The sequence below is a fragment of the Pituophis catenifer genome, unplaced genomic scaffold, assembly GCF_029215685.1.
Source record: "Pituophis catenifer annectens isolate HBS135680 unplaced genomic scaffold, rPitCat1.0.hap2 SCAF_1, whole genome shotgun sequence".
In the NCBI taxonomy this organism is placed as follows: Eukaryota; Metazoa; Chordata; class Lepidosauria; order Squamata; family Colubridae; genus Pituophis; species Pituophis catenifer.
The window spans coordinates 275,892,959-275,918,903 of NW_027256881.1; the positions used below are offsets into that span (position 1 = coordinate 275,892,959).

At 38.5% G+C, this 25,945-nt stretch overlaps 1 protein-coding gene across 2 annotated transcripts in view; it reads right to left on the reverse strand.

Moving 5' to 3' along the window:
• Positions 1-25,945, reverse strand: part of AMBRA1 (autophagy and beclin 1 regulator 1) — a 158,822-nt gene that overhangs the window by 63,215 nt on the left and 69,662 nt on the right. For both annotated transcript variants that reach the window (XM_070936292.1, XM_070936284.1), the window contains 2 exons: positions 14,079-14,159; positions 13,873-13,973 (listed from right to left, as the gene is read on the reverse strand). In XM_070936292.1, the coding sequence (XP_070792393.1) occupies positions 13,873-13,973; positions 14,079-14,159 (182 nt within the window). The remainder of the gene's footprint in view (positions 1-13,872; positions 13,974-14,078; positions 14,160-25,945) is intronic.

Below are 25,945 nucleotides of genomic sequence, written 5' to 3' on the forward strand. Positions count from 1 at the left end.
ATCAGTCAATTGCAAAAACCTGCTGAGGTCTTTATGATTCACTCTGATGCATTTGTGAAGTTATTTACAATTGTCCTGTTCCATTAATTGTAATTCTTTGTATACACTGTGCAAACATTCAAATTCAAGCATGCAATGGAAGTAAGGATTCAGTATAACCACTTAAGTCATTCTTTACTAAATGATGAAAGTGACATTTTGGCTTTCAACAGCATTCACCAATCAACAATTAGAACACACTATAAAACAGTATTTTCCCATTATTCTTTGGTGCCATGTGTCACCAAATGTACCTTTCAATTACTATCATTTATCCATCTCTCATCTGTAGTACAACTGATACAGATTTGTATTTTTTTCATGAGCTTAAAGAACCTTGTAACTGTACACATTCATATGTGTCTGTGGATAAATGAATGTGTGCCTTCAACTCATTACTGACTTGTGACAATTTCCTAAACAAATTCATGAAATTTTCTTGGCATTTTCATTAATGGTTTGCCATTGCTTTCTTGCTTTCTTTCCGGGATGTCAACAGCAATGTCTATAAATACAATTTTGTAAACAAAACATACTTGTACATAGAGAAAAAAATTAATACAAGTGTCATTTATTTATTTATAAGACTTATATAGCCACTCATATAAAAGTATCAAAAAACCACAATAAAAAACCCCAGTACCCCAGGATAATACTTTCCTATACATCCAGATATCATTGTACTGTTTTCCAATTTTATTCTACCACAGTGCACACAGTAAAAGTCAGCTCTTCAAGATCCTCTCAAAGATGAGGAGGGAAGGCTCATGGTGGATTTCTAGGGGAAGGATGTATTGGGACAAGCAGCAATGGAGAAAGCAGATTTCTTAGGTCCCGGTGGAGAACAAAATTAAAGGGAAGGGATCTGGAACGAACCCAATCTGACTTGGGTGGCTAGGCAAAATACACTCCAGGAAAGAAAATAACATGTTCCATACCATTTTCGAGTTTCAAAGATAATAACCAGCTTCTTGAATTCCCTTAGGAAAAAAAACCCTGGAGGCCAATGTAGCTCAGAAAGCTCACACTGCTATGGTGCAAAATGGTGCAAAATCTATAGAACACCCAGAACTGTATGCATCACTGCCTTCTAGACCAGTTGTGATTTCTGGATGGTCTTACGACAGCAACCCTGTGTAGAATGTGTTGCAATAATCCAGGCAGGAAGCCTCCTGGGCCAGGAATGGGCACCCCCAAACACAGCTGCCCCCTGCTTTTGGAGCAGGAAATGCAAATCCAGGAGAACTTCCAGAGTTGCACATCAGCACTGTTTGGGGAACTACTACCCTAGCAAGTGTCAAAGATGACACTTCGCCATATCCAGGTATGTCAAAAGTTCTTGTATTTTGTATATATGCTCAAACTACAAAAATTGAATTTTCTTATATGGAAGTAGTATGCAAAACTGAGTATTGCTAGTATAATAAGTTATAGAACGTATCAAAGAAAGGATTAACCATTGGGTTCTATCCCTTAATGTCAGTGTCTGGCTGCCTGCATTTTCATCTTCATTAATGTTATAGAAAGACTCCTCTCCGCTCCCCTTTTTCTCCTGATCTTTTAAAATCCTTCATATCTTTTTTCAGAAATTTCTACTCACAGGAAGAACTGTAAATATTCATATTTTAGAATTTCCTGCATTTTCATTTCCCATCTAACCTTCCTTCTGATTATTATTTTAATAGATCGTCTCTTCTTTACTCCCTTCTTTATGCTGATCATCTTCATAATTTTTGAACAATTCATAAAATTTGGTGTTGCCTTAACCAAGTAAAACCAAGCTAATGGGAAATGATTATTTTTTAAAAAGTCTTTAAAAGTTCTACCTTGTATGTCTATCCCTCTTACTCTCTGTGTCTCAACCAGATTCATTTAATAAATTACTGTCTTCTTAAATAGGTGTACAAGATAAGAGCATTGAGAACTGTGTTTAGACTCTAGTAAGATATTACAAAGATATTAGAGCTGCTTTGATGATGTACCGAATTTCCTGAAAATAAGACAGGGTCTTATTTTCTGTGACCCCCCCCCCAAAATAAGGGCTTGGCCTTATTATCAGGGGTCTTATTATTTTGGGGATGCAGGAGGCGGCGAGCATGGGACTGGATGTCCTGTTGCTGCTGTTACCTCTGCTCCCTGTTCTTTGCACTGGCCGAGTGGCCCAACACGTTCCACCCGACCCTAATGGCAACAGCTGCTTCCCTTCCCCATCTCTTTATCGAGAGGGCTGGCAGGTGGGGCGGGGGAGAAGCGAAAGGCATGGAGCGAGATGTGGCTCCCCTTGCTGTCTCTTCCCCCCCCCCCACCAGGCATGACAGAGCTCCTGTCCCTTGCTTAGCCACCTGTCCCCTTTAGGGATGTAATTTGGGGGTGGCAGGTAAGGTGGGTGAGAAGCGGGACACGCGTCTTACCTTTCCAGCTCTGTCGTGTTCCTCACTGTTGTGTCCAGGGAAACACACTGCAAAAGAAAGCCTTCTCGCGAGTTCAATCAAACTTCTCAAACTCGTGAGCAGGTTTTCTTTTACAGTGTGTTTCCCTGGACACAACAGTGAGGAAAGCAACCGAGCTTGAAAGGTAAAATGCGTGTCTCGTGGCCCAACACTTCCCACCCCACTCCAATGGCAACAGCTGCTTCCCTTCCCTGCCGTCTCTTTAGCGAGAGGGGTGGCAGGTAGGGTGGGGGAGAAGTGAGATGTGTGGAGCGAGACCTGGCTCCCCTTGCCATCTCTTCTGCCCCCCTCCTGTCAGGAGCATGACAGGGCTCCTGCCCCTCGCTTAGCCACCCGTTCCCTTTAGGGATGCAATTTGGGGGTGGCAGGTGAGGCAGACGAGAAGCAGGACGTAGGTCTTACCTTTCAAGCTCCATCGCTTGCCTCACCATTGTGTCCAGGGAAACACACTGTGAAAGAAAGCCTTCTCACGAGTTCAATCAAACTTCTCGAACTGAAAGCCCGATAGGGCTTATTATTTGGACATGTCTTATTTTTGGGGAAATATGGTACTCTTTCACAGAAAGCAAGTCGCCATTTTCTGCAGAAACACATAAAGCTTCCTAGCTATTTACTTCAATGCTATCAGTTTCATTTAACTATTTTCTATTTTAACTATATTAAGACACCTCAACAAAAAGCCACTTAATCTTTTTCTCAATAAGAAAAAAAGAACTTTTTAGTTCAACACAGACAATAAAAACATGACAAATTAAAAAGATCTTCGTTAAAGCCATAAACTACAAAAGAACTACCTTTGACAGTTGCAATTTTCTACAGTTAAGTGACTCAGCTCAACTGCTATTTATCTGATCTGACTTTATATTAATGCAAGCAAATATTAAAACTAATCCTGTACTCATATGGGAACTAGAACTTCATTAATATAAATGAAATCCCTGACAACCTAAATAAAATCCTTTCTGTAAAGGCACCCACAATATAACAAATGATGAGAGTTCATGCCTATGGAGAGCACACCATACTCATTAAGGGTCACCATCAATGATAATGACTCAAGCCAACCACTGTGCCTAAGAGTAGTATCATTTTCCCTTCCTGAAACATATGAAGCTGAAGAACAATGATTAAGGGAATAATTTATGATTCTTTCTTAAATCTGATATGAAGGAGCCTAGGCAGATCTCTCACCAGGCTGTGAAAAGAGCCTAGTGAGAAGTTCTCATGGTGAAAAAGAAAAAATGAAAAAAAAATGAATTAGATTTCCTAGGAACAGTACATTAGTAAAATCACTGGAAATACAATACCATATAGGCGTAGCAAAAGATTTGATGACCAGCAAGAAACAGAAAACATCTTGAATGAATCGATGCTAAAATAAATCTGAATATTCAACAAGTATCAAAATTTGATATAAAGACATAATTTATCTACATTTCCAAACTGAAAAAATTCTGGCGCTATCACTGTCTGGAAAATTTAGATAGAAACATTTTACTCCTTTTTTGCATGGTTTGCTCATATGGGCAGTTCTCCACATGGGAACCATCTCATCCCACTGAGATTGGTCCACCCGAGCCATGTTGGCAGAGGAGGCATGTTGTGGGCCAGGGTATTCCAGCTGGTGGGTTTAAGAAGAGCCTTCTCGGCTGTTGCATCTGCCTTCTGGAACATCCTGCCTTCTGGAATAAGGTTGGCTCCAACCCTCCTAACCTTCCACAAGAATTTAAAGACCTGACTCTGCCAGCAGGCTTGGGGTTCCAATGGAAGAGTTTCACATTGGGGGATGGTTGATAGATTAATAACAGATCCCATCTTCTCCCCCTTCTCATCCTACTTCCTCTCTCCCATTTTTATAGTTATATTTATTTATATAATCTAGGTTTTGTACAGTTTTATCTTTTTAATATTCTAAGCTGCCCAGAGTTACCCTGTGGTAAGAAGAGTGGCCAATAAATTTTACAAACAAACAAATAAATAACTTCGTTCACATTTTCTGTTCCTTTAGGCATCTGTTTGCTGCTCAATGACTGGTATACAGAACTTGCCTTCCTAAAATTTGGTTCAATTATCTCATTCCCCAATCAATTACTATATTAAAATAAAAATCCTTTATATATTGTTACTCTGCTGTTGTCTTTATACTAGTCCCAAGTAATTCTAAACTGCTTGTGTCTACTTATCTTGGTAAACAAGACACCATCAGAGTTGATACCAGCCAGAGCATAGAAAAACTCAAAAAAGGAGTGCAAGATCAGAAGATGTGGAGAGATCTAGCGCACAGAATCGCCAAGAATGGATAACATCATCAACATCATTATCCTGTAAAAGGAGGAAAATTGAGATTTTTTTTTAGTTTAGTACTGCGAAAGGGGGATTTGCTGTTCAGCCCCATCTTGTACTCCCAGAATTTAAGATTGAGGAAGCAGAAAGGTAAAGATCTTTAAAAGGGATCTGGCAGTTACATTACCCATTTGTGACACCTGCTCCACATTTTTATGGACAAAATATGTTTATCAACCCCTATATATTTATAGGGTTCTACATATATTTAATATGTTCTACATATTAAATAGAGGCTTTTAAAGTCAGTTAATTTAAGTTTCATTCAGAATTCTGTTCAATAGCACATTCATTACTGCAAAGATTTGAGCCATATTCCAATGGATTTTTATTATCCACCCTTGAAGGAAAAAAAAAACTCTTTATGATTGACCCTTTACAAGAGTTTGTTTAATTATTGTATCATATTGATTTGGTTACTGTAAATACATTTTTCAAAATAAAAGTATAGTCTTGGCTGAAACGCCAATTATTTTCTTCAGTTAGTGGGTTTAAACTCACTTTCTGACATAACATCTTTCATGTCTAATAAATTGTATTTTAAAAATAATTTAAACTCCAACTACATTTAGAGTTAAATGAAAAACACATGTTCCAGGATTCTAGCAATTTCATTTTTATATTATAACTATAGATAATCCCAACAGAGCATTTGGCTTTTAGATTAAATGATGATCTAAGCAATTATCTTTTATTTGTCCTTCTACCTATTTAATTATGATTTGCTTTAAGAGGCCTATTTGCAGTTCTTTTTGTTTTGTAATGCCAGACAGATTTTCCCAACAGCAAATGCATTCTTTAATGGAAACGAAAGTTGGACTCTGAAGATAGAAAGACTATTGATAGGCTTGAACTCTGATGTTGGAGAAGACTCCTGAGTATACCATAGGTACCCAAGAAAAGAAACAAAGGGATTATAGAATAAATCAATCTAGATTTCTCATTTAAGACATAATTGATCAGGCACAAATTACTATATTTTAAATACATGATGCGAACACCTAGGCCCATGAGAAGTCTGTAGTATGGAAAAAGATAGAAGAAATACTTAATTACATTGGTGATAACTGCATCACTGGGAGACCTGAAAGGTCAAGTCTTTGTAGACCGTCTTGGAGAAGGTATATTATCCATGTGGTCACTGTTGACACTGACTTGATGCACATAATCAATCAATGCACTAATTATAATTATAGAAGGTTTTCCCCCTTTAAATACTTCATTAACACCTTCTTTAGTATCTTGTGAACACAGGCACACACATGCACCCCTATCATGATCCCCCAATGTTTCCTGTTTTGACATTCTTAAACCATTTTATCATAGTATTATGATTCTGTTTTGGTGCTTTTAGCTTTTTTGTGCTTTTAACTGAACAAAGTATTATACTCTTAATACTGTTTTCTAAGTTTATGTGTGATTTAAAAATAAGAGGGGAGGTTGTTCATCAAACACACTTGGTGAAATAACTTACTCAACAGAACTGGAATCTTCCACAGTAGTACAACTGAAGATCCAAATTACTGTAGATATCATGATAGTAAGTTACAAGTGTTCAAATAAGGAACTATCCAAATGTTTTTTTTTTAAATTATATCTAAATGTGCATGGTAATAACAAATTTGTTATGCAAACAATGCAAGATAACATGAATACTATGAAGTGAAACTTTAAATTTGGACACATCTGTCACAAGGCAACAACTTTCTAAGTCATATATTGCAATAATTATTATGCAGAAAACTTCTGCTTTATCTCACATTTTTCAATGTTATTTTACTCTTAACTGCACTGATTTGAAAGACCATTGATCCAATTTTGAGTTACATAAGAATCAGATTATGTAAGGCTTTCTAGAATGGAACATTCATACCTAAATTGGGATGATCTTACAGAAAGCAACAAGGATGTTTTAAGTACTAGAATTCAGCTGAAGAAAAACACTATGTACCTCAATGTTTCTTAACCTTGGCAACTTTAAAATGAGTAGACTTCAATTCCCAGAATTCCCCAGCTAAATTGAAATCTGAACAGCTTACAGTTGCCAAGGCTGAGAAACAGTGAAATTACAAAGTATCTATTTTATATCTTTTCTGCTTTGAGATCACATTTCCATTTATTCCTTTTTAAAAAAATATCACCAAGATTGTTTCATATTTTCTCAACAGAGAAAAGTTATAAATTGTAACAGATGGGATTTTTTGTTTCCTGACTAACTGAAATTGTTTCCACAAGCAACTTCCACAGTTAAAAAAATATCATGCAGGAATGCAGACTAGAACTACAGTGACTTATTTTTTTACTAAACTGGCCCCATTAAGGATTTTAAGACAAGTGTAATATTTTTTACCCTTTCGGTTCAATCATTTATAATTCTTGAAGACTGTCCAGACAAGTTCCTGCAGTTTTCTTGAAAAGGTTTTTCAGAAGTGGCTTGTCACTGCCTCTTTGTTAGGGCCAAAAATCAATAATTTGCCCAAGATCGTCCAGCTGCCTTTGTGCCCAAGGCAAGATTAGCTCTCAGTTTCTAGTCTGATGCCTTAATCATTGTACCAAGCTGGCTGGTGATAATTAATTAACAGGCAGCAAACATATCCCTTCCTAGTATTCTATCTCTACATAAAAGAGACATGCTGTCACATGATACATTTTCTTATATCTCTTGATATGAACTTTCTGAATATTAAAACAATAGTTTTCTCAGGCAGTTGATCACTGCTAGCATGCAAACTGAAAATCAGATTACAAACTTGGGAGAAATCTCAGCAAATTGGAGGTACAACAGGTTGGAAAACTGGTTTGGAAACAAGCTAATTGTTCATCCTTAAGTAATATATTACTCCCAGATACCAAGCAATTATACACCGATATGAATAAAAATTGCCAACATTCTATTATAGATTAAAGAATTTAATCAGCTTCTAATGAATAAAGCTCAACATTTAAACTACTATCCAGTTAATAAGCCTCAACGTAAGGCACAATTTCATTTGTACAAAGCTAAAGGTTTAGTTTTAGTATGCTTCCTGACCCAAAAGAATGCTATCAAACTGCCCTAGCTGCCTCATTATGTACCATCACCTTGTCATCTAGTGATGATTAATTACTGAAGTTCAATTTATATTTAGAGCTGAGAAGTCATAATCTAAGGTAATAATTTCATTTGCCCCCCCAAAACCCCAATCCTTAAACCGTCATTCAGACTTAATAGCACTTATTTATTAAAAATATTTCTAAACCATTGGAGATGGCTTCTCTTATCTCTTCACAAATATAAAACTGGTTCATCACCCCAATTAATCATTTTAAAAAGGAACAGCAGGACCAATTTTGTAAAACATAGGAACACTAGTACTAAAGTTACCGATAGGTCAGTAAATATGTCAGTCAGAAAAAGTTTGAGATTTGTTTTCCAAAGATTATTTCAAAAAATGTCCATCTAGATCAGGGGTGTCAAACTCACTTCATCACTGCGGCATTGTGTGATGTATCAGGACTTTCTTTCCCTTTGCTAAACTGGTTGTGGGCGTGGCCAGTACGTGATGCCATCCAGCCTCTGCTTAATAACATATAAGAAAGTTTTCAGAGAGTCTGAGAAGCAATCTGGTCCAATGTCAAATAATTGGTTCTATTTGACAATTGACCCTAAAGTTTACATAAATTCTTCCTTCTGTACTTCAACCATTCCTCTGGAACAACAATAAACGAATTTGATCTACATCTATAATACAGCTGCCTTCAAAGTATCTGCAGAGAGTGAAGTATCATTTCTCAGCAGTTCATTATCCAGGTCAAACAAATCCAGCTCCACATGTTGAGAATGTCACTCTGCAATGTTACTCTTTTGGACATGTTCCAATTGTCAATATTCTCCTTAAAAGAATGAAGAAAAATATTGCCAAAGTGAGATGTGCCTGACTAGGATACCCAGCACAGGAGATTACCTTCTAAATGCCATGTGTACTATACATTCTCCAAGTCAAAAATAAATAAATAAATAAGATAAAAAAAGGTCTCAAAGGGGACTGTATGCAGGAAAAACATTATTCGATTCAGGTCTGAAGAACAGCTTGGAATATGGTTTCCAAGGCAACTCAACCAGCATGTTAACATATTCACTTTCATCATTAAAGAAAAATGTGAAAGGTAATTGGGTTAATTACTGAAGCAAAAGCCAGTGTACTGCCACTAATTGTCCATTTACCTAAGGTGTTTAAACACCAGTTCTAATTGCTATCAAGGTAGAATGATTTATAAGCCTTTTGTCTAAATGAGTAGCTTACATAAAAGGCAAGCAATTGTCTTTTTACATTTTCAGAAAAGTTAAGTTTAAACCTAGTATTCCTAATAAATATTCCTAGCTGCATACATAACAGAAAATGATGACAATATTATCTGTTGTAGTACCTGCTCTCAGTAACAGTCTCCCATCAAAAACCCTACTCTATTGGCCTTTGCCATCAAATCTTAGTGGTACGATTGTTAGCAAAACCCTACACAGGCAAATTTGGGCAACCACAGAATATATGAGAGACTGATGCTATAAGATTTTTATAAAGTTTTCCTGATTATTGAATGGGGTGGTGATGGTTTTTACTGTTTTGTGTATTGCCCAAGATTGTGGTAATGATGCTGTATATACAATTGCATTGCATTGAATTGCATTGATAAAATGCTTAAGGTGAGTGGCCATATATACATTCAAATCAAATCAAATCCTAGGTGAGATTTCCTGGTTTCAAATGCTAATGCAAACCATGGTTTCAAAAGATCAATATATTCCACATATGTACACTCAAGAAATCTATTCTGTCACTTTTTCCCATAATGGTTAACAGTTAAATATAATTCATCTAATCAAATCAAATATTAATGTGTAATATAGAACCTACATGAATATATTCACTGTTTGGATTAAAGACAGCTAAAGCAGTTCATATATTATTTAGAGAGAGGTATGTTCTAAGATTAACACAATCACCTTCAGATTGCTATACATTACATTTGGATTGAAGAGGTTTCCACAATGAATTTCCACTATAAACATTAATGTATTATGATGACCTTTGTAAAAGAATACCCAGGAAATCACAAAATGACTTTTTCTCAAGATGAGCACAAAACATAATAGGACTTTTTAAAAGTGGTATTACTCACTACTTTGCTGCCATAAGTTAATGCCTGTGTGTGTCATAATAATTTAAAAGATGAAATCAAGTGTAAGAAATATTAAAAAGGCAGAATATTATATTTTCTGTAAAGGAGAAACATGTTTCTAAAGACAAATTCAGAGCCTCAGCTACCTGCCCCCCACCCCAGTAGATATTTTGGTGCCAACAAAGGCTGGGCCAGTTTATCTACAAAACAAAAGACATGGCCCTCAGGACATGATATTAGCCCTCACTCAAGATCCAAACCAGGACAAAGCCATTAAGCCATAATAGGAATTGCCCAAAGCCCCTTTACTACATCATCACCTTGCAAGATTCAATCAGGCCTGGGACTCAAGACAACCTACAAAGTTACCCCTGCATGGCCCCATGGGAGTCTGACAACCAATCAGAGTACATTTCTTAAACAGGAACAGGAAGCTCCAAAGCGGGCCCAAGAGAGGGTATAAACCTCTCTCTCTCTCTCACCCATGTGCTCTTTTTTGCCCAGGACCTTAAATCATGTGATCCTGTCCACTATTAAACCATTTTTCTAGGAAAAAGTCTCCATGTTTCTAGTGTCTTTCTTCCCATTTGGAACTGAACCCAGAAGGACATTTCTTCCAAAACAAAAAATGAAAAAATAAATGTATACCAGTACTTAAAAATAAAGCAAAAATGCAATTCAAATATTCCAGAAATTCAAAAATTAAAATAAGCTAAGCTGAAAGGTATAAAATTAATCAGAATTAAATATAAAGTAATTGCTAAAATTACTGAACAGAATATAGCTGCAACCTAAAACCAAGAGTATGTAATACATTCAGAGCCCCAAGGTCATGCACAGCAATTCTTCTATGCTTAGATTAAAACTGTGAAGAAACCAAGTTCTTTAAGCGAGGTCTAACATGATCATATTGATCAACAGCCTTGTTATTGTATTTCACAGCAAACGTTTCATATTTGGGGATGTGCTCAGTAAATAAATGTGTATCTTTGTGCTACAATGTTCTTGTATTAAATTTTTAAAATGTTCTTCTTTATGAGCATGCATACTAAAGATAAAAGACTGATTTCAAAAGAAGTTTTAAAAAAATGGCTACCTACAAAAGGAGCAATAGTGTTCAGAATGGGGAGTAAAATCAGATGTAAACCAAGAAAGCAGAACTGGAAAAGAATCTGCTATGTTGCCTGGCAGCAAATCATCACCTCCCAGTGAGCTATTTCCACGTAACTCAGAATCCAACACAGAAAAGGAAAGGATGGATCTCACTAAAAGTTACAGGCCTGTCCTTAGAGCCAGTGGTGAAATCCAATTTTTTTTTACTATCGGTTCTGTGGGTGTGGCTTGGTGGGCGTGGTGTGGCTTGGTGGGCGTGGCAGAGGAAGGATACTGTAAAATCTCCATTCCCACCCAGTCCAGGGGAAGGATACTGCAAAATCCCCATTCCCTCCCCACTCCTAAGGGAAGGATATTCCAAAATCTCAAATCCCACCCCACTCTGGGGCCAGGTGGTATTTGCCAGTTCTCTGAACTGCTCAAAATTTCCGTTACCAGTTCTTCAAACTGCTCAAAATTTCTGCTACCAGTTCTCCAGAACCTGTCAGAACCTGCTGGATTTCACCCCTGCTTAGAGGTGCTTAGAATCTCAGAGACTTATTGCCATATGCCTAATAAAGTTCTTTCTAATGATCAATAAATATGCCTTCCTCTTTAAATATGATGCAGGAAGTTACATAATGGGGGGCATATCTCTAGCAAACAATTTAAGGTAAAACTAAAGTATTGGAGAGTTGGGGAAGAGAATGTATCAGTGATTATCTCCTGCCTACTAAACGATAATGGCTATCCTACTTCTGATTTTAAATGCACATGCACACTGACACAGTTGCTGATAACTGGTAGTTTACTGTTTACAAGAAGATAACAACAGACAAGGAACACAAACCAAAACAGAGCCTCTGAAAATAGTTGGCGTGATTGGTTGCTTTTTGGAAAAGCACACAGCAGAATAGTCAAAATCCAGTCCAAGATTCTGAAAGTCAAATCAGGGTTGTCAGCCAATCCAGAGGTCAGAATTCCACAAGAAAAGTCCAAACAAATATAATGCAAGACTCAGGGACCAGACAGTTGCTTCTGAGGGATCAGAGGTCAGGGTTACCCCTTAAATCAGGATGTAGTCAGCTGTCTCTAATCAAGAGATTTATTTGCCTCAGAACATCCCTGCTCTCCTCTCCTTTCTAGTTGCTGGGCAGGTGATGGGTGGGTTGGGGAACCTTACATGATCATGATCATCACCTGACTATTTCAGATGCTCAGGTGATGCCTATGTTCTTTATGTCTCCTGAGACTGAACATTCCACATGTCATGCGGGAGCAACTTCTTCACATTCAGAGTCATTGATTCCTGGCTTGTGATAACGGATAACTATCCTATCTTTTTGTGGACTCAGACAAGCATACACATTGAACATAGATTTTAGAACTTGAAAGGACAGACCACATGAGCTAAGTCTAATTTTCAAAATGTTCCAGAACAAGATAAATGTCTACCCTGTTTCCCCTAAAATAAGACATCTCCTGATAATAAGACCAATCGGGCTTTTGAGTGTATGTGCTAAAATAAGCCCCCCAAAAATAAGCCCTCCCCAAAAATATTTAAACGCATGCGCAGCTGGTCCCCGCCATTTCCTATGGTTAGGGAGACCGAGCTGGAAATCAGGTAAGATGGCAAAATGTCTTGCTCCACGCGCCCCAAAATAATAAGACATCCCCAAAAATAAGGCCAAGCACTTATTTCAGGGTTCAAAAAATATAAGACAGGGTCTTATTTTTGGGGAAACACGGTAAGGAATAATGCAGATTATCCAATGCTTTTAAATACTAAAAATATTAAAATAAATGAAATCTGAAAGGGCTTTATCACGATTTTTCCAAATAAGACATTTTTTCTTTGTTCAAGAACACAAGACTTACAAAATATGAAGTCTTAGTGCCAAAGAGATTATGAAATCAATAGTTTCTAGCCATCGCCAATGTCTGTTGATGAAGACTTAATAATATCATATTTTGTGATCATATATAATAATTTCGTTGGAGACAATTATTACTCTTCTAAATCTTTTCCAGATCTAATTTGGTACATGAATATTCACATAATTCACATGAACTACATATTCTTCTATTGTTCAACTTACAATAGATTTTTCTCAACTTTTTACTTTAATGCAATTCAGAAAGTGTAATATATATACATGCTTGAACATAGTGCTTTTAAAATCCAAGTGCATAAAAACTATTAAATCATCTTCACATCTGGTATTGAACAAAGATCAACTTATGTTCCTCAAATCACCTCTTAAAAAATCTGTCATAAGAAAATTTAATTTCCAGGCAGGGTCCTATTTTATTTGCCTCCTTCCCACTCACTTAAACTCTACAATTTCCTGAACACCATAAGCAGATGCTGCCAAAATTTGAATATGCATCTATTAGAATCCTAATTGAATCTGAACTGTTCTTATGAAACTTTACAAACCAGAACATGAACAAGGCACCCTATAATTGAATTAAAGGAACCTGGAACAAACTAATCATTAGCTTGTCAGAATGTTAATTTTAAAAAGGAAGGAAGGAACAGGACCACTTAGAAATGGAGGCTTTAAAATATTTGCCCAGCCTCTTTTTGGATTCCATTCTAGAAATCCATCACTTGTACTTTATTTCATAGTACCTACAAAAAATGTATCTGTGTGGATTTAGTCATTCACGTTGAAATATATTCTAGTTTGAACAGACAATAAAACCACTGCAGAGTTTGGTTTTCATATTAGGCCTGATGCAATTATTTCAATATTACAGTCAAAAATAGGGAAGATATAATACCTACCTGCTAAAACTCTATTGACAGAGGAGTGAGTGGCCAACCCAGGCTGTCCACGTTCATGGAAAATCCCAGCATAAGGCAAATACTCAGGCAACAAGAAGCGTCTAAAAAGGGGAGAAGAATACTATTAAAACTGTTGTGAACCTGATAAAGATCTGAATAATAGATAGATAATTTCTTACATGCATTATTAGTTATGTAGCTCCTACCTTGGGACGAAACGTCCAAGGGATGGTGCAGACATACGGGCATTCCGAGGGGCTCGGTGTCTTGACCTGTCTCCATTGTCCCTTCAGTGGGGGAAAAAGGGGGACATTTTAATTATTAATTCTTCACAGCAAGGTCAGATGCAGGATTCTTCCTCCAACTAATCACGGTAAATACTGAAGTAAAACAACTTCCCTAAAACTTAATTAACTATTGGGTTTTCTTTTCACCTTTGTAACCTTCCTCAAAGGATTAGGTCACAACTTAATAAAAATACTAACACAATATCATATTTAACATTATGTGAAATGCTTCTTTGCTTCATATCATTTTTATATAGTAGCCAGAATTTGCTGAATTTACAGAATGAACCAAAACATTCTCTCTCAATTAGATTCACCAGAATCTGAGATAGTAGTTTGTACAAATCAGCAAGTCTACATTGGCAGAAAAGTACAGAAATCAACAGAGAAAAACAGGCTGCTCTTCATTCTTCATACTCTTTTTCTCTTCAGATCATTAGATACCAGATCAATAGTATACACTTTAAGACCTCCTACAAGCAAGACATCTGAAGCATGCCTCATGCAGTTTTACATGAATTATATGATCCTTTCTTATCATTTTGCAACTTTTCACTTCCTTTGTTCAGAGGGAGAAGGGGCGTTGGTCCTACCTGAGACGCACCTTCTCGTTGGGTGGAGACAACAGCCAGTATGGGTAGTACTTGCCCAATCAGCTTGAAGGACTGAGTCTGTCAATAAGTTTAAGTCCCGCCCTTGTTGCCGGGCAGACCAGCTTTTGGCGAAGAACTGAAAGAGACAGACTTGGCGTGTGGGAGAAGAGTGAGAAAGTCAAAGAGAGAAAAGGACCAGACTGGCATAGGGAAGGTCTGGCTGCTGTCTCCACCCAACGAGAAGGTGCGTCTCAGGTAGGACCAACGCCCCTTCTCCATTGTGGGTGGAGACAGCAGCCAGTATGGGACATACCCAAGTTCACTGTCCCGACACCAGGGGGGGGACCAGGCTGGTCCGAAACACCCTCCCTTGAAACAACCCGTTGCAACACCTGCCGTCCAAACGCAGCCTCCGCCGAAGCAAATTTGTCCAGTTTATAGTGTCGTATAAAAGGTGCCGGCGAAGTCCACGTAGCCGCCCGACAGATCTCCAGGAGCAGGGCCTGAGTAGCCCAGGCAGTCGACGTAGCCGCACTGCGGGTGGAGTTTGCAGTCACATGGGAAGGTTGTGGAAGAGAGCGGAAGTCATAGGCCGAAGCCGGATCCAGCGGACTATGGTAGAAGATGACACCTTGTGACCCAAGGAGACGGGCAGGAAGGAGACAAACAGCGCCTCTGACCAACGAATGGCCGCAGTCCTCAAGGTAGATTCATAGAGCCCGCTTGACGTTCAAAGTGTGCCAACGGCATTCATGAGGATGAGAGGGTTGTGGAGAGAAGTTCGGGAGAATGAGCTCTTGTGAGCGGTGGAACACAGAGTTGACCTTTGGCACAAAGGTAGGATCCAAGCGGAGGACCACGTGATCCGCATGGAACACGCAGAGATCGGCACGGGTGGACAGAGCAGCCACCTCTGAAATGCGGCGAGCAGAGGTTATGGCCACCAAGAAGGCGACCTTACAAGACAGCAACCTGAGAGAGGTCGTCCGCAGGGGCTCATACGGAGGACCCATAAGCAATTCCAAAACCAATGGAAGATCCCAGGTAGGGTAGCGGTGCAGCATTGGGGGAGACAGGTTCGTGGCACCCCGGAGAAAGCGACGAATTAGCGGATGCTGTGCCAAAGATGACAGAGACCCGCAGGTAAGTACAGAAGAAATAGCTGCCACCTGGCGCCACAAGGTGTTAGGCGAAAGCCCGCTGGAGAGTCCCCGCTGCAGGAACACCAGGATATCCACAATAGACAGTTGGTGAACAGGTACACCAGTCCGGTCACACCAGGAGCAGAAGGCCCGCCAGGTAGCAGAATAAATCCGGTCGCAACGCGAAGCCTGGATCGTGCGAATAACGTCACCCGGTATGTTTGCGCTTCTCAAAGAGAGCCGCTCAACCTCCAAGCGGTCAGACTGAGCCAAGGAAGGTCTGGATGGCTCAATGCACCCTGTGTCAGAGCGTCCACGTCGAGAGGAATGCGCCAGGAGGGAGCAACTGAGAGGGAAACCAAGTCCGCAAACCATGCCTTCTGGGGCCAGTGAGGAGCCAAGAGGATCACCTCCGCTCGTTCGTCCAGGATCCTGTGAATGACCTTGGGAAGCAGGGACGTCAGAGGAAAGGCGTACAAGAGCCCCTCTGGCCAAGGGGCCCGGAGGGCGTCGGTGGCCTCTGCATGAGGCTCCGGAAACCGGGCGAAGAAACGGGGCAGTTGGGCATTTGAGTGCGTTGCAAAAAGATCAGCAACCGGAGCGCTGAATCGAAGGACCAGCTGTTGGAAAATCCGTGGATGGAGACGCCACTCCGCATTGTCCACCTGCTGCCGGCTTAGCCAGTCTGCCTGAGTATTGGTGACCCCGGATATGTGCTCCGCCTGAAGGGAGTCAAGATGGCATTCCGTCCAGAGCCCCAACTTCATGGCCACCGCCAACAGGGACTTCGACCTGGTGCCCCCTAACTTGTTCAAGTGAGCCTTGGCCGTAACATTGTCTGTTAGAACTAGAACATGAGCTCCGGACACAAGGTGGCGAAATACCCTGAGAGCGAGAGAGACCGCCTGCAGCTCCAGCCAATTGATTGGACGACGAGCCTACAAATCGGTCCATGTCCCTTGCGCCAGCTGACCCTGGCAATGGGCTCCCCAGCCTCGAAGACTGGCATCTGAGATGACCACCACCCTCTGGGGTTCGAGAAAAAGACAGCCCGCCGATAGGGCCTGGGACCTCCACCACCTGAGCGATCTGCAAACCGAGGAGGGAACAGGAACCGGCCTGACTGACATACCTCTGCCCGCCTTCTGCAAAGGCAAGAGAAACCATTGAAGTTCCCGGCCGTGGAGCTGTGCCCAGGGAACTATAGATATGGCAGATATCACCTTTCCCCAAAATTGAGAAAGAACATATGGGGAGACTAGCCGACACCCCTCAATGCTCGAGACTAACTCACACAAGCTATCTTGCCTCTCAGGAGATAGGAACACCCGCCCCTGCACTGAATCGATAAGGGCCCCTAAATGGATCAATGAAGTAGAAGGCACCAGGTGGCTCTTCTCCAAATTGACGGAAAACCCATGGGAAGCTAACGCTTCCAGGTGAGCTTAACATCTAAGACAGCCTGGGGGGGGGAGAAGATAAGACCAGAATATCGGTTAGACAGGAGTCTAACCGAACGAACCCTGAGAGAGGCAGCCAATGCTGCCAGAACCTTTGTAAAGGTACGGGGGGCGGAGGAAAGGCCAAAGGGTAGAGCCCTGTATTGGTAATGGACCACCCCCCCCATAACAAAATCTCAAATACCGTCTATGTGCCGGGAGAATGGGGATATGTAAATAGGCCTCAGTAAGGTCTATAGAAAAGAGTAGATTGCCCCTCCTAACACCGTCGAGTATTGAACTTAAGGATTGCATCTTAAATTTACGGTATACCACATACCGATTTAAACGTTTTAGGTCCAGAATGGGTCTCCACCCCCCGGAGACTTAGGTACGAGAAAAACCCGGGAACAGAAACCTGTCCCCTTTTGATCGGGGGGCACAAATTGGATAGCCTTGATCGCAAGGAGATGCTGAACCGCAGAGTCCATGAGTGCCTTTTTCTCTGAGTTATGAGAAAGCAGACAACAGACAAAGGTACTGAGTCAAAAGCTGGTCTGCCCGGCAACAAGGGCGGGATTTAAACTTATTGACAGACTCAGTCCTTCAAGCTGATTGGGCGAGTACTACCCATACTGGCTGCTGTCTCCACTCACAATGGAGAAAGGGTCAAAGCATTACAAAGTTCAAAAATACAATTTAAAAATAAACTGCAATATAGAATAAAAAATAAAACTAAAATAATTTAGTTATTCACAAGTTTTGCAGAGTTTATGAGACCTTGCAAAGGAAGAGGTAAGATATTTAAGAACAAAATGAAATATATGAATTAATAGGTGTGGTAGAAGTAAAGATGGTTTGCAAGAATATAAAAATATGGAGAGGTATACAGAATAATGTTTGTATAAACTAAATTTGGTTATGATTCTTTTTCTTTGATTTCCTACCTTTAATTTATTTATAGCATTTTTAATTGTTTTGCTTCATAAATCAGTTTATCCCAAAAAGTAGATATCTATATGCATCAAAATGCACACTTGAAAGCACAAAGGAGCTAGGCCAAATCTTCAGTACTAGATTATTTTAATAGCACTACTTTATTTCAATGTTTATTACTAGTTATTTATTCTTCTATAGTTAACATTTGCAGCAGAGATTCACATTTCTCTCTAACATTGGAAACTAGACTTTTTAAAAAAATATAAAATGCTTATTTAAGTCGCTATTAATGCTTTGAGCTAATAAAAAAACATGATCCTAATAATAATAATGGAAAGGGTAAGATTATTGCAAAAATAGAAGAGCTTCCATTAAACTGATTTCCCTTAGTCACACATATTTCAATGCCTAGTTAAGTTAGAAGCTAATTTTCAAGTGAGCAGAACTATAAACAGTTCTTGTATGTTTCTGTATTTCAGAGATCTAAAGCAGAGATCTAAAGTAAGAATAAGGCAACTGGAAATAAGAAATATTCATAAACAAACAGTTTTGAGGCAGAACAGTTTTTCCCTTTACATTGTCTTACATTCTGCATTAGTAAGTTCTGGTTAAGATTCACATGCGACTATGGAAATCCTATCTTTATTGCCTCATCTTGTTTTTCAAATTCTACAACAGCTGCAAAATGAAGCTTGTCTTTGTCCTTAGGAGAATTTGCTGTAGAGAGTAGATAGGTCTGATCCAGCAATCTATTTATGCTTAGCATAGTTGTTCTAAGCTATGAGAAAAATCTCACCCAAAGAAATTGGTGTGGCTATATTAACAAAGCAAGGTCACTGCACTCTGTTCAGAAATAAAAACTCAGAAACCTTAGTACGGAAAGATAGATGGATTTTTCTCCTTCCTTAACAGAATATAGCAAGACAATGAAGAAAGTTATTTTTACAGTGTAAACAAATAACTTTGCTAAATTTGAAGTTTTCAAAACAAACCAACTATATTAAGATTAAAATAATACTTTTTTATTCTTACAGCATTCCAGGGAGCTTATTTCAAAGTAAATGTATCACACGCTTCTAACCTATTGGTGAGAACCAGTGCTGTGGAGTCGGAGTCGGAGTCGGAGTCGAGGAGTCGGAGGAAATTTTGGGTACCTGGAGTCGGAGTCGGAGTCGGCAAACAATGCACCGACTCCGACTCCGACTCCTACTAAATTTAGATTGGAATTTTAAAAAAAGCAAGTTTAAATGTCCCAATTCACAAAAAGTTATAATTAATGTCTTCTCTACTGTAAGAATAAAGACCAATGCATGCAGTGCCTCACGTAACCGCAAAATGAACACGTTAAGTGACCGTGAAGAAGCATGCTTTTCATGTGCTTCACTATAAGGCACGCAACGCACAATTAGGAGTGGCAATACTTATACTTTCCATAGTGTTGTGTTCTGCTGTTACAGGGAACGCAGCGCCCATGGGTAACCTAGCCTCTCACTGATAAGGGATTAAGTAAATATGTTTTTTGCAGGACTAGAGACACTTGCATAAGTGAAGGGAATGGAGGGTCAATAGTTCAAGACTGAAGCTGTAAACCATTGGAAAAACTGCTGTCATTCAGCTAAGGCTATAAAAACTTGTAAACTCTGATTGTTAGCTTAAACTTTAAACATGACTATGGGATTCTACTAGGGAAATCATGTTTTATAATAAATGCCCCTTCCTGGATCCTCCCACTGCCCTATCTTCAGCAGCAGATCAGCACACAAAAAGGAGAAGGCAGCAGCTTCTGCCCAACTACCTGTTTTGCTCAGTGCTCTTTTGCTTGCTTGGAAAGACTGCAGATTTTTCCCCCCCTAGCTATACTGAAAAACGAAAAAGAAAGTAAAGCAGGCTGTTGGTTTTGCATGTTAGAAAATTAGGCAGGCAGATTTCTTTTCTTTTTCCTCACCAAAAAAGGTAGGTACAAACAACGGGAAATTTAGGGAAAAAAGGAGATTTTAAAACACAAAAGAAAAAAAGCTCTATTTAACTAGGGAATTGTAATAATTGAGATACTATTAATTGTATATTGTGTTGAAAGCAGAAATGGTTAAGTTGTGGTTTGGAGGAATATATGGGGGAAATTATTTGGTTTATTATTATTGGTAAATATAATTAATTGATTTGTAAGAAATTGGATTGCATGGAAATAATTGGAATATTCATGTTCATATTGATTAATATACAAAAAAGGTAGTTATATAACTAATTGATTTATATTAAAATGTTGAATTCATATTAAACAACTGTAATATTACATAATTAACCAATGTGAGGATGGATATAAAAATAGATGACAATGGGAAGGGGTATAATATAGAATAGAAGGGAAAAATTGAATTTGATTAAGATTAGAGATGAGGATGAAGGGTAATATTGGTTTTTTACAAAAATAGATGAGGAATAAATATGGCAAAAAGGAAATATAGAAATTGTAAATTTAATTGAAATGACTAAACACTGTTTAAATTTATGAACCGGCCAAATACTCTGTTCAAAGAAAATACATTGTATGTTTGTATGTGTGTTTCTAATTATTGTTATTTATTCATATTTGTTCTCTTTTATTCTTTAAAGTTTAACAATTCATTCTTTATCTTAATATCTTTATATTTGTTTGGGGTTGGCTTTCTTCCCTTTCATCTTTTTTATTGTACAGCAATCTTTCTCCTCAAACCTACCACCTCTCTCTTTTCTTTCCTTCTTACTTTCTCTTCCTCACCCTCTTCTTCTCCTCCCTACTTCCTCTTCCTTTCTCCTTCTCCTCCTCTCTTCCTCCCTCTCTTACCCTCACTCCTACTCTAATTTCCCTTCCCTTCCTTCATCCCTCTCTATTGCTGTATCCTTTTATGTATATGGACTACTCAGAGGGCTGAAAAAGTTATTTCTGACTGGTCCTCTCCCTTTTGACCAGTCCTCGAACTTACGACTGTCCTCACATTTTACGTTTTTGCCCTATCTTGTCACCATGGTGAAGAGAAGCAGTTGTGAAATGAGTGACATGGTTGTTAAAAATGCTGCACGGGCATAAATGTGAGGATGGTCATAAGTGTGAGGACCAGTCAAAAGTGCGAGGACCTGTCAGAAATGACTTTTTTCAGCCCTCTATACACATAGCCATGGCCACCCGGTCACATGACCAGCTAGCCACACCCACCCAGTCACATAACCTCCAAGCCATGCCCACAAAATAAGCCACGCCCACAGAACCGGTAGTAAAAAAATTTAGAACCCACCCCTGGTTGGGGGTCACCACAACATGAGGAACTGTATTAAAGGGTCGCGGCATTAGGAAGGTTGAGAACCACTGGCTTAGAAGAACTTGGTGGAACAGCTTCTTGGATTCAACTGTAAGTGTTTATATTGTATAGGACAAATCATGTCTAGGTTTAGTGCTGGGATATATAGCTTATTTGTTTGTATAAAGCCATGTACGTACAACTTACAAGACTGTGTATGTTGATATTAAAAATCTAATTATATGCCAGTTAGTATAACATATTTTATATTTTAGGGAAAGAGGCATCCTAAACAATGGCAAAAAGACTGCTAACAACAAACACAACAAAGTCTACTGTTTATGAGCACTTTGCATTATCAAGTGATGGAAAACATTACGTGTGCCAATGTATTAGAAAAGATGATGATGGTGAAAAACAATGTGATGCAAAAATTAGCAGTTTCAGTGGGCCTGATAAAAATGCACCTACAAGAGCATCAAATTTGAAAAGACACTTACAGCGTTTTCATCCCAAAGTGTTAGAAGCCGTGAATGAGAAAGATAGCAATGAAAACATTGCATCTACTTCTGTGACAAAAAACGTTCAGAAATCTACTGGAGAACAATCACAAATAAGAAAATTCTTTATATCTGACAAAGTTACCATAAGGATGACACCAGAAAAATTCAAACACCACATTATTGAAATGGTAGTAAAGAATAGTGTACCACTATCCTTCTTTTCACAGACAGCCTTTTTAGGCCTAAATGGAGAAATGGCAAAAAAACTTGGTGTTTCTCTGGAAAGAGAAAAGTATAAGGAAACTTATAATTGAGGAGGCCAAATGTAAAAAGGAAGAACTACAGAAAGTTATGAAAGGACGTTTTGTCTTCCTTAAAATGGATGCATGCACACGTCACAGAGTCAATTATTTCGCTATTAATGTTAGATTTGTGGATGAAAATAACAAAACAATAACACGGACCCTCGGAGTAAAGGACACTCAGGCACATCACACCAGTGATTACCTTCAGAAGTTAGTGGAGGGTGTTCTAGAAGATTTTGAAATTAAAAAGGAACAGATTTTATGTGTTGTGACAGATAACGCTTCTAACATGTTGAGCACAATTGAGAAGATGAAGGCAGATGAAGAAGGTATCAAACAGATATTAGACTTAGAGGAAGACAGCTCTGCAAGTATTAGAGAAAGTTTAGAAACTGAAGAGAATGCTGACATTTTTTTAGACAACTTTGTTGAAGAAGCATTGAAGCTTGCTACTATTCATCATATGCGATGTGCTGTTCATACACTGCAACTTGCCATAAGAGATGGATTAAAAGATCGCCATGCAGCTACATTAATTGGCAAATTACGGCAAGTAACTGTTGCAGCCAGGGCCCCAAAAACAGATGCAATTTTGAAAAGACGTGCAGGAAAAGGAGCCATTTTGGATCAAACAACTCGCTGGGGAAGCACTTATTTAATGGTGAAGCGTTTGCTTGAACTTAAAGACTTCATAGAAGAAATGGACAATGAAAATCTTGCATTAACTGCAAGCCAGTGGACACAAACAAAAGAGCTGGAGAACCTTCTTTCTCACCCCTTCACTGTCACCAAGAGGTTGCAATGTGATGATCTAACCCCGGGTAAATTCCTCTTGGAATGGAAGAGCCTGTTATATCGCCTGAACAAAAATGGAGGGTTAATAGCTGAGGGCATTGCATCTTCAATGATGAAAAGAGAGAGTCTTTTGCTGGAAAATGAAATCTTGTTAGCGGCTATTTATGTCGACCCAATGAGCCGACTTTTATTGAACAGTAAACAGATTGCTACTGGGAAAAAGGCCCTCTATGATGTAGCAGTTCGCATGAAGGGATTACGACCTGAAATACCTCCACAGGAGGATGGAGTTCTTTTAAGCAATAGTGGTAACTCAGAATCATCTTCTTCAAACGAAGAATTAGACTTTGATTCCTTCTTAGACAAAATGGAAGTTGCTAAAGGAAAGCGACGTCGCATAAGCGTTACAGAACCAGTAAATGTCCAAATAAAAAAATTCCAACAGGAGTTTTATAAAGCACTAAAAGAAGTTGAAAAGTATGATCGCTCATCAAAACGTACTGTTGAAGAAGCCATCCTTGTTTATCCAGAGATCGTTAGTGATGTGGCCAGAATAGTTACTGCAATGCCACCCACCCAAGTCAGTGTCGAAAGATTATTTTCAGCCCTAAAAATAATAAAGTCTGACTTAAGAGCCTCTATGAAAGAGGATCTGGCAGAGGCAATTCTCTTCCTTAGAACTCTACATTGAATTGATTTGCATTTGCTAAGCCTATAACTACATTTCAAGATTAATATAAACCATTTCTAGGTTTTACAGATTTTGTTTTTGGTTCATATAGATAAGCTTTGTTTTTGTTCTAAAACAACCAAATAATGTGGTTTGTATTTTTGAACTGGTAAAGTTCCTGTTCCTGATGTTTATGCCTGCTGCTACTATCCAGCAACTTGATTAATTAAATTAATAAAAAAAAATTAATAAAACTTTGTTGTTTTCATTGTGTTTGTCTTTTGCTTAAACTGTTCAATACAGTAGACTGTTGGCTTCCCAGCCAGTAGTCCTGTGGTAATGACATGTATGTTGCCTTTCTTTCCTTCAAGGAATGTATAAAATACATTCGCATATTAATACAGAGGAGTCGGAGTCGGGGAGTCGGAGTCGGAAGTACAAAAAACTGAGGAGTCGGAGTCGGAGTCGGAGTCGGAACATTTATCTCCCGACTCCACAGCTCTGGTGAGAACTGTATATGTGTAAAGTTAAGGAATTGTGTACCTTTTATTTCTTAGATAAACTTAGATAAATTTTATTTCTTAGATAAAGTCAGCAAACTTTTGTATGGTCTGCTAGCTAAAAATGGATGGACAGGTGGCCGATTGCCAGGCCCAAGCTTCAGCTAAGCTGCTGGGGCAAGTGGCAGGTCTGAAGACCGAAGGGGAGGGCTGTATAGTTTTAGTACAGTCTAGTTAGAGCCGACTCATGAGGCAAAATTCCTCAGCATCTGTTTCACTGATATCCTTCCTTTCAGAGCAGTTGGTAATACTGTGTGGAAAACTAAAATACTCAGATGAAACTGTCAAACCAATCTAAGCTTTACAAGTCAGAAGACCAACATAAGAAATGTATTGGTTCCTTCAAGAGCCAGGATAATTGGCAGATTTTTTTAACATAACTGGCAGGTTAATCTATAAAAAAAAATAGTCACGGACATTCTAATTATGCTTATTTTACATTACCTTTGTTAAGTATCCAATAGGCTAAAAATATTCTATACCCCATATATCTATCTATTAACCCCTTTTTTCAGAAAAAGAAAAAAGGCTCATTTAGAATTTAAGGGTTTTCGTTTCAGTACTTTAAAAACTTAAATACTAAAACAAGAAAAATGATAGATGACATCTTACTGAAAGTTTAATAGCTCAAAGCTATTCTCATAGAAAATACAAAAATATGCATCTTGACAGAGTGGTAATGGTAGTAGAGTTGTGCAAATACAACTTTCCTAATTTTTAATCATCCCATTAATGGATTATTTTTTTAAAGAGAATCTAACTTCCCATATTTACTACTACTAGTTAACAAGCTGCCTGGGCAAATATGAACAGATAACTGGGTCACTACCTTCAATACAAATGAGTTGATGGACATATAAAATACTAATAAATTCTTATTAGGTTCCTTCTGTAAGCAAAAGAAGGATGAATATGTAATTCATACCATAACCCAATAAATATGACTGCTGTACATATGGATCAAATCATGACAAAAAATAAATGGCATTAAGAATAAGGGAAGAGACAGTTAAAGAAAAAAAAGAACACCAAATACTTTTCCTAAAATCAAATCTTAAAATAATGCGGTTCAGATTAGCTAACAAAAAAAAATCTTACATTAAAATGGAACAATTTTAATATTTTGAAGAACTCCATTAGCACCAAGAAATGTATTCTTACTGGATTAGCATAAAAAGGGAGAAATGTGCTGAATGCTTTAAAAAGCATTCAAACTACACAAAAGCATTCTTTTGTATGTATTAAACTACAGACAGTCTCCCAAGGGATGTAGCAATAATAAAAATAAAGTCTCACAGGGTACAGGTAGTCCTCACCCTACAACCATTTAACAATGATTCAAAGTTATGATAACCTTGGGAAAAGTGACTTACAATCTGTTCAGGTAGTCCACAACTTACAACAGTTCATTTAGTGACTGTTCGAAGTTACAACGGCACTGAAAAAAGTGACTTATGACCATTTTTCACACTTGGGTCCACTGTAGCATCCCCACGGTGACATGATTTTATATTTGGATGCTTGACAACTGACTCACATTTATTATGGCTGCAGTGTCCCAGAGT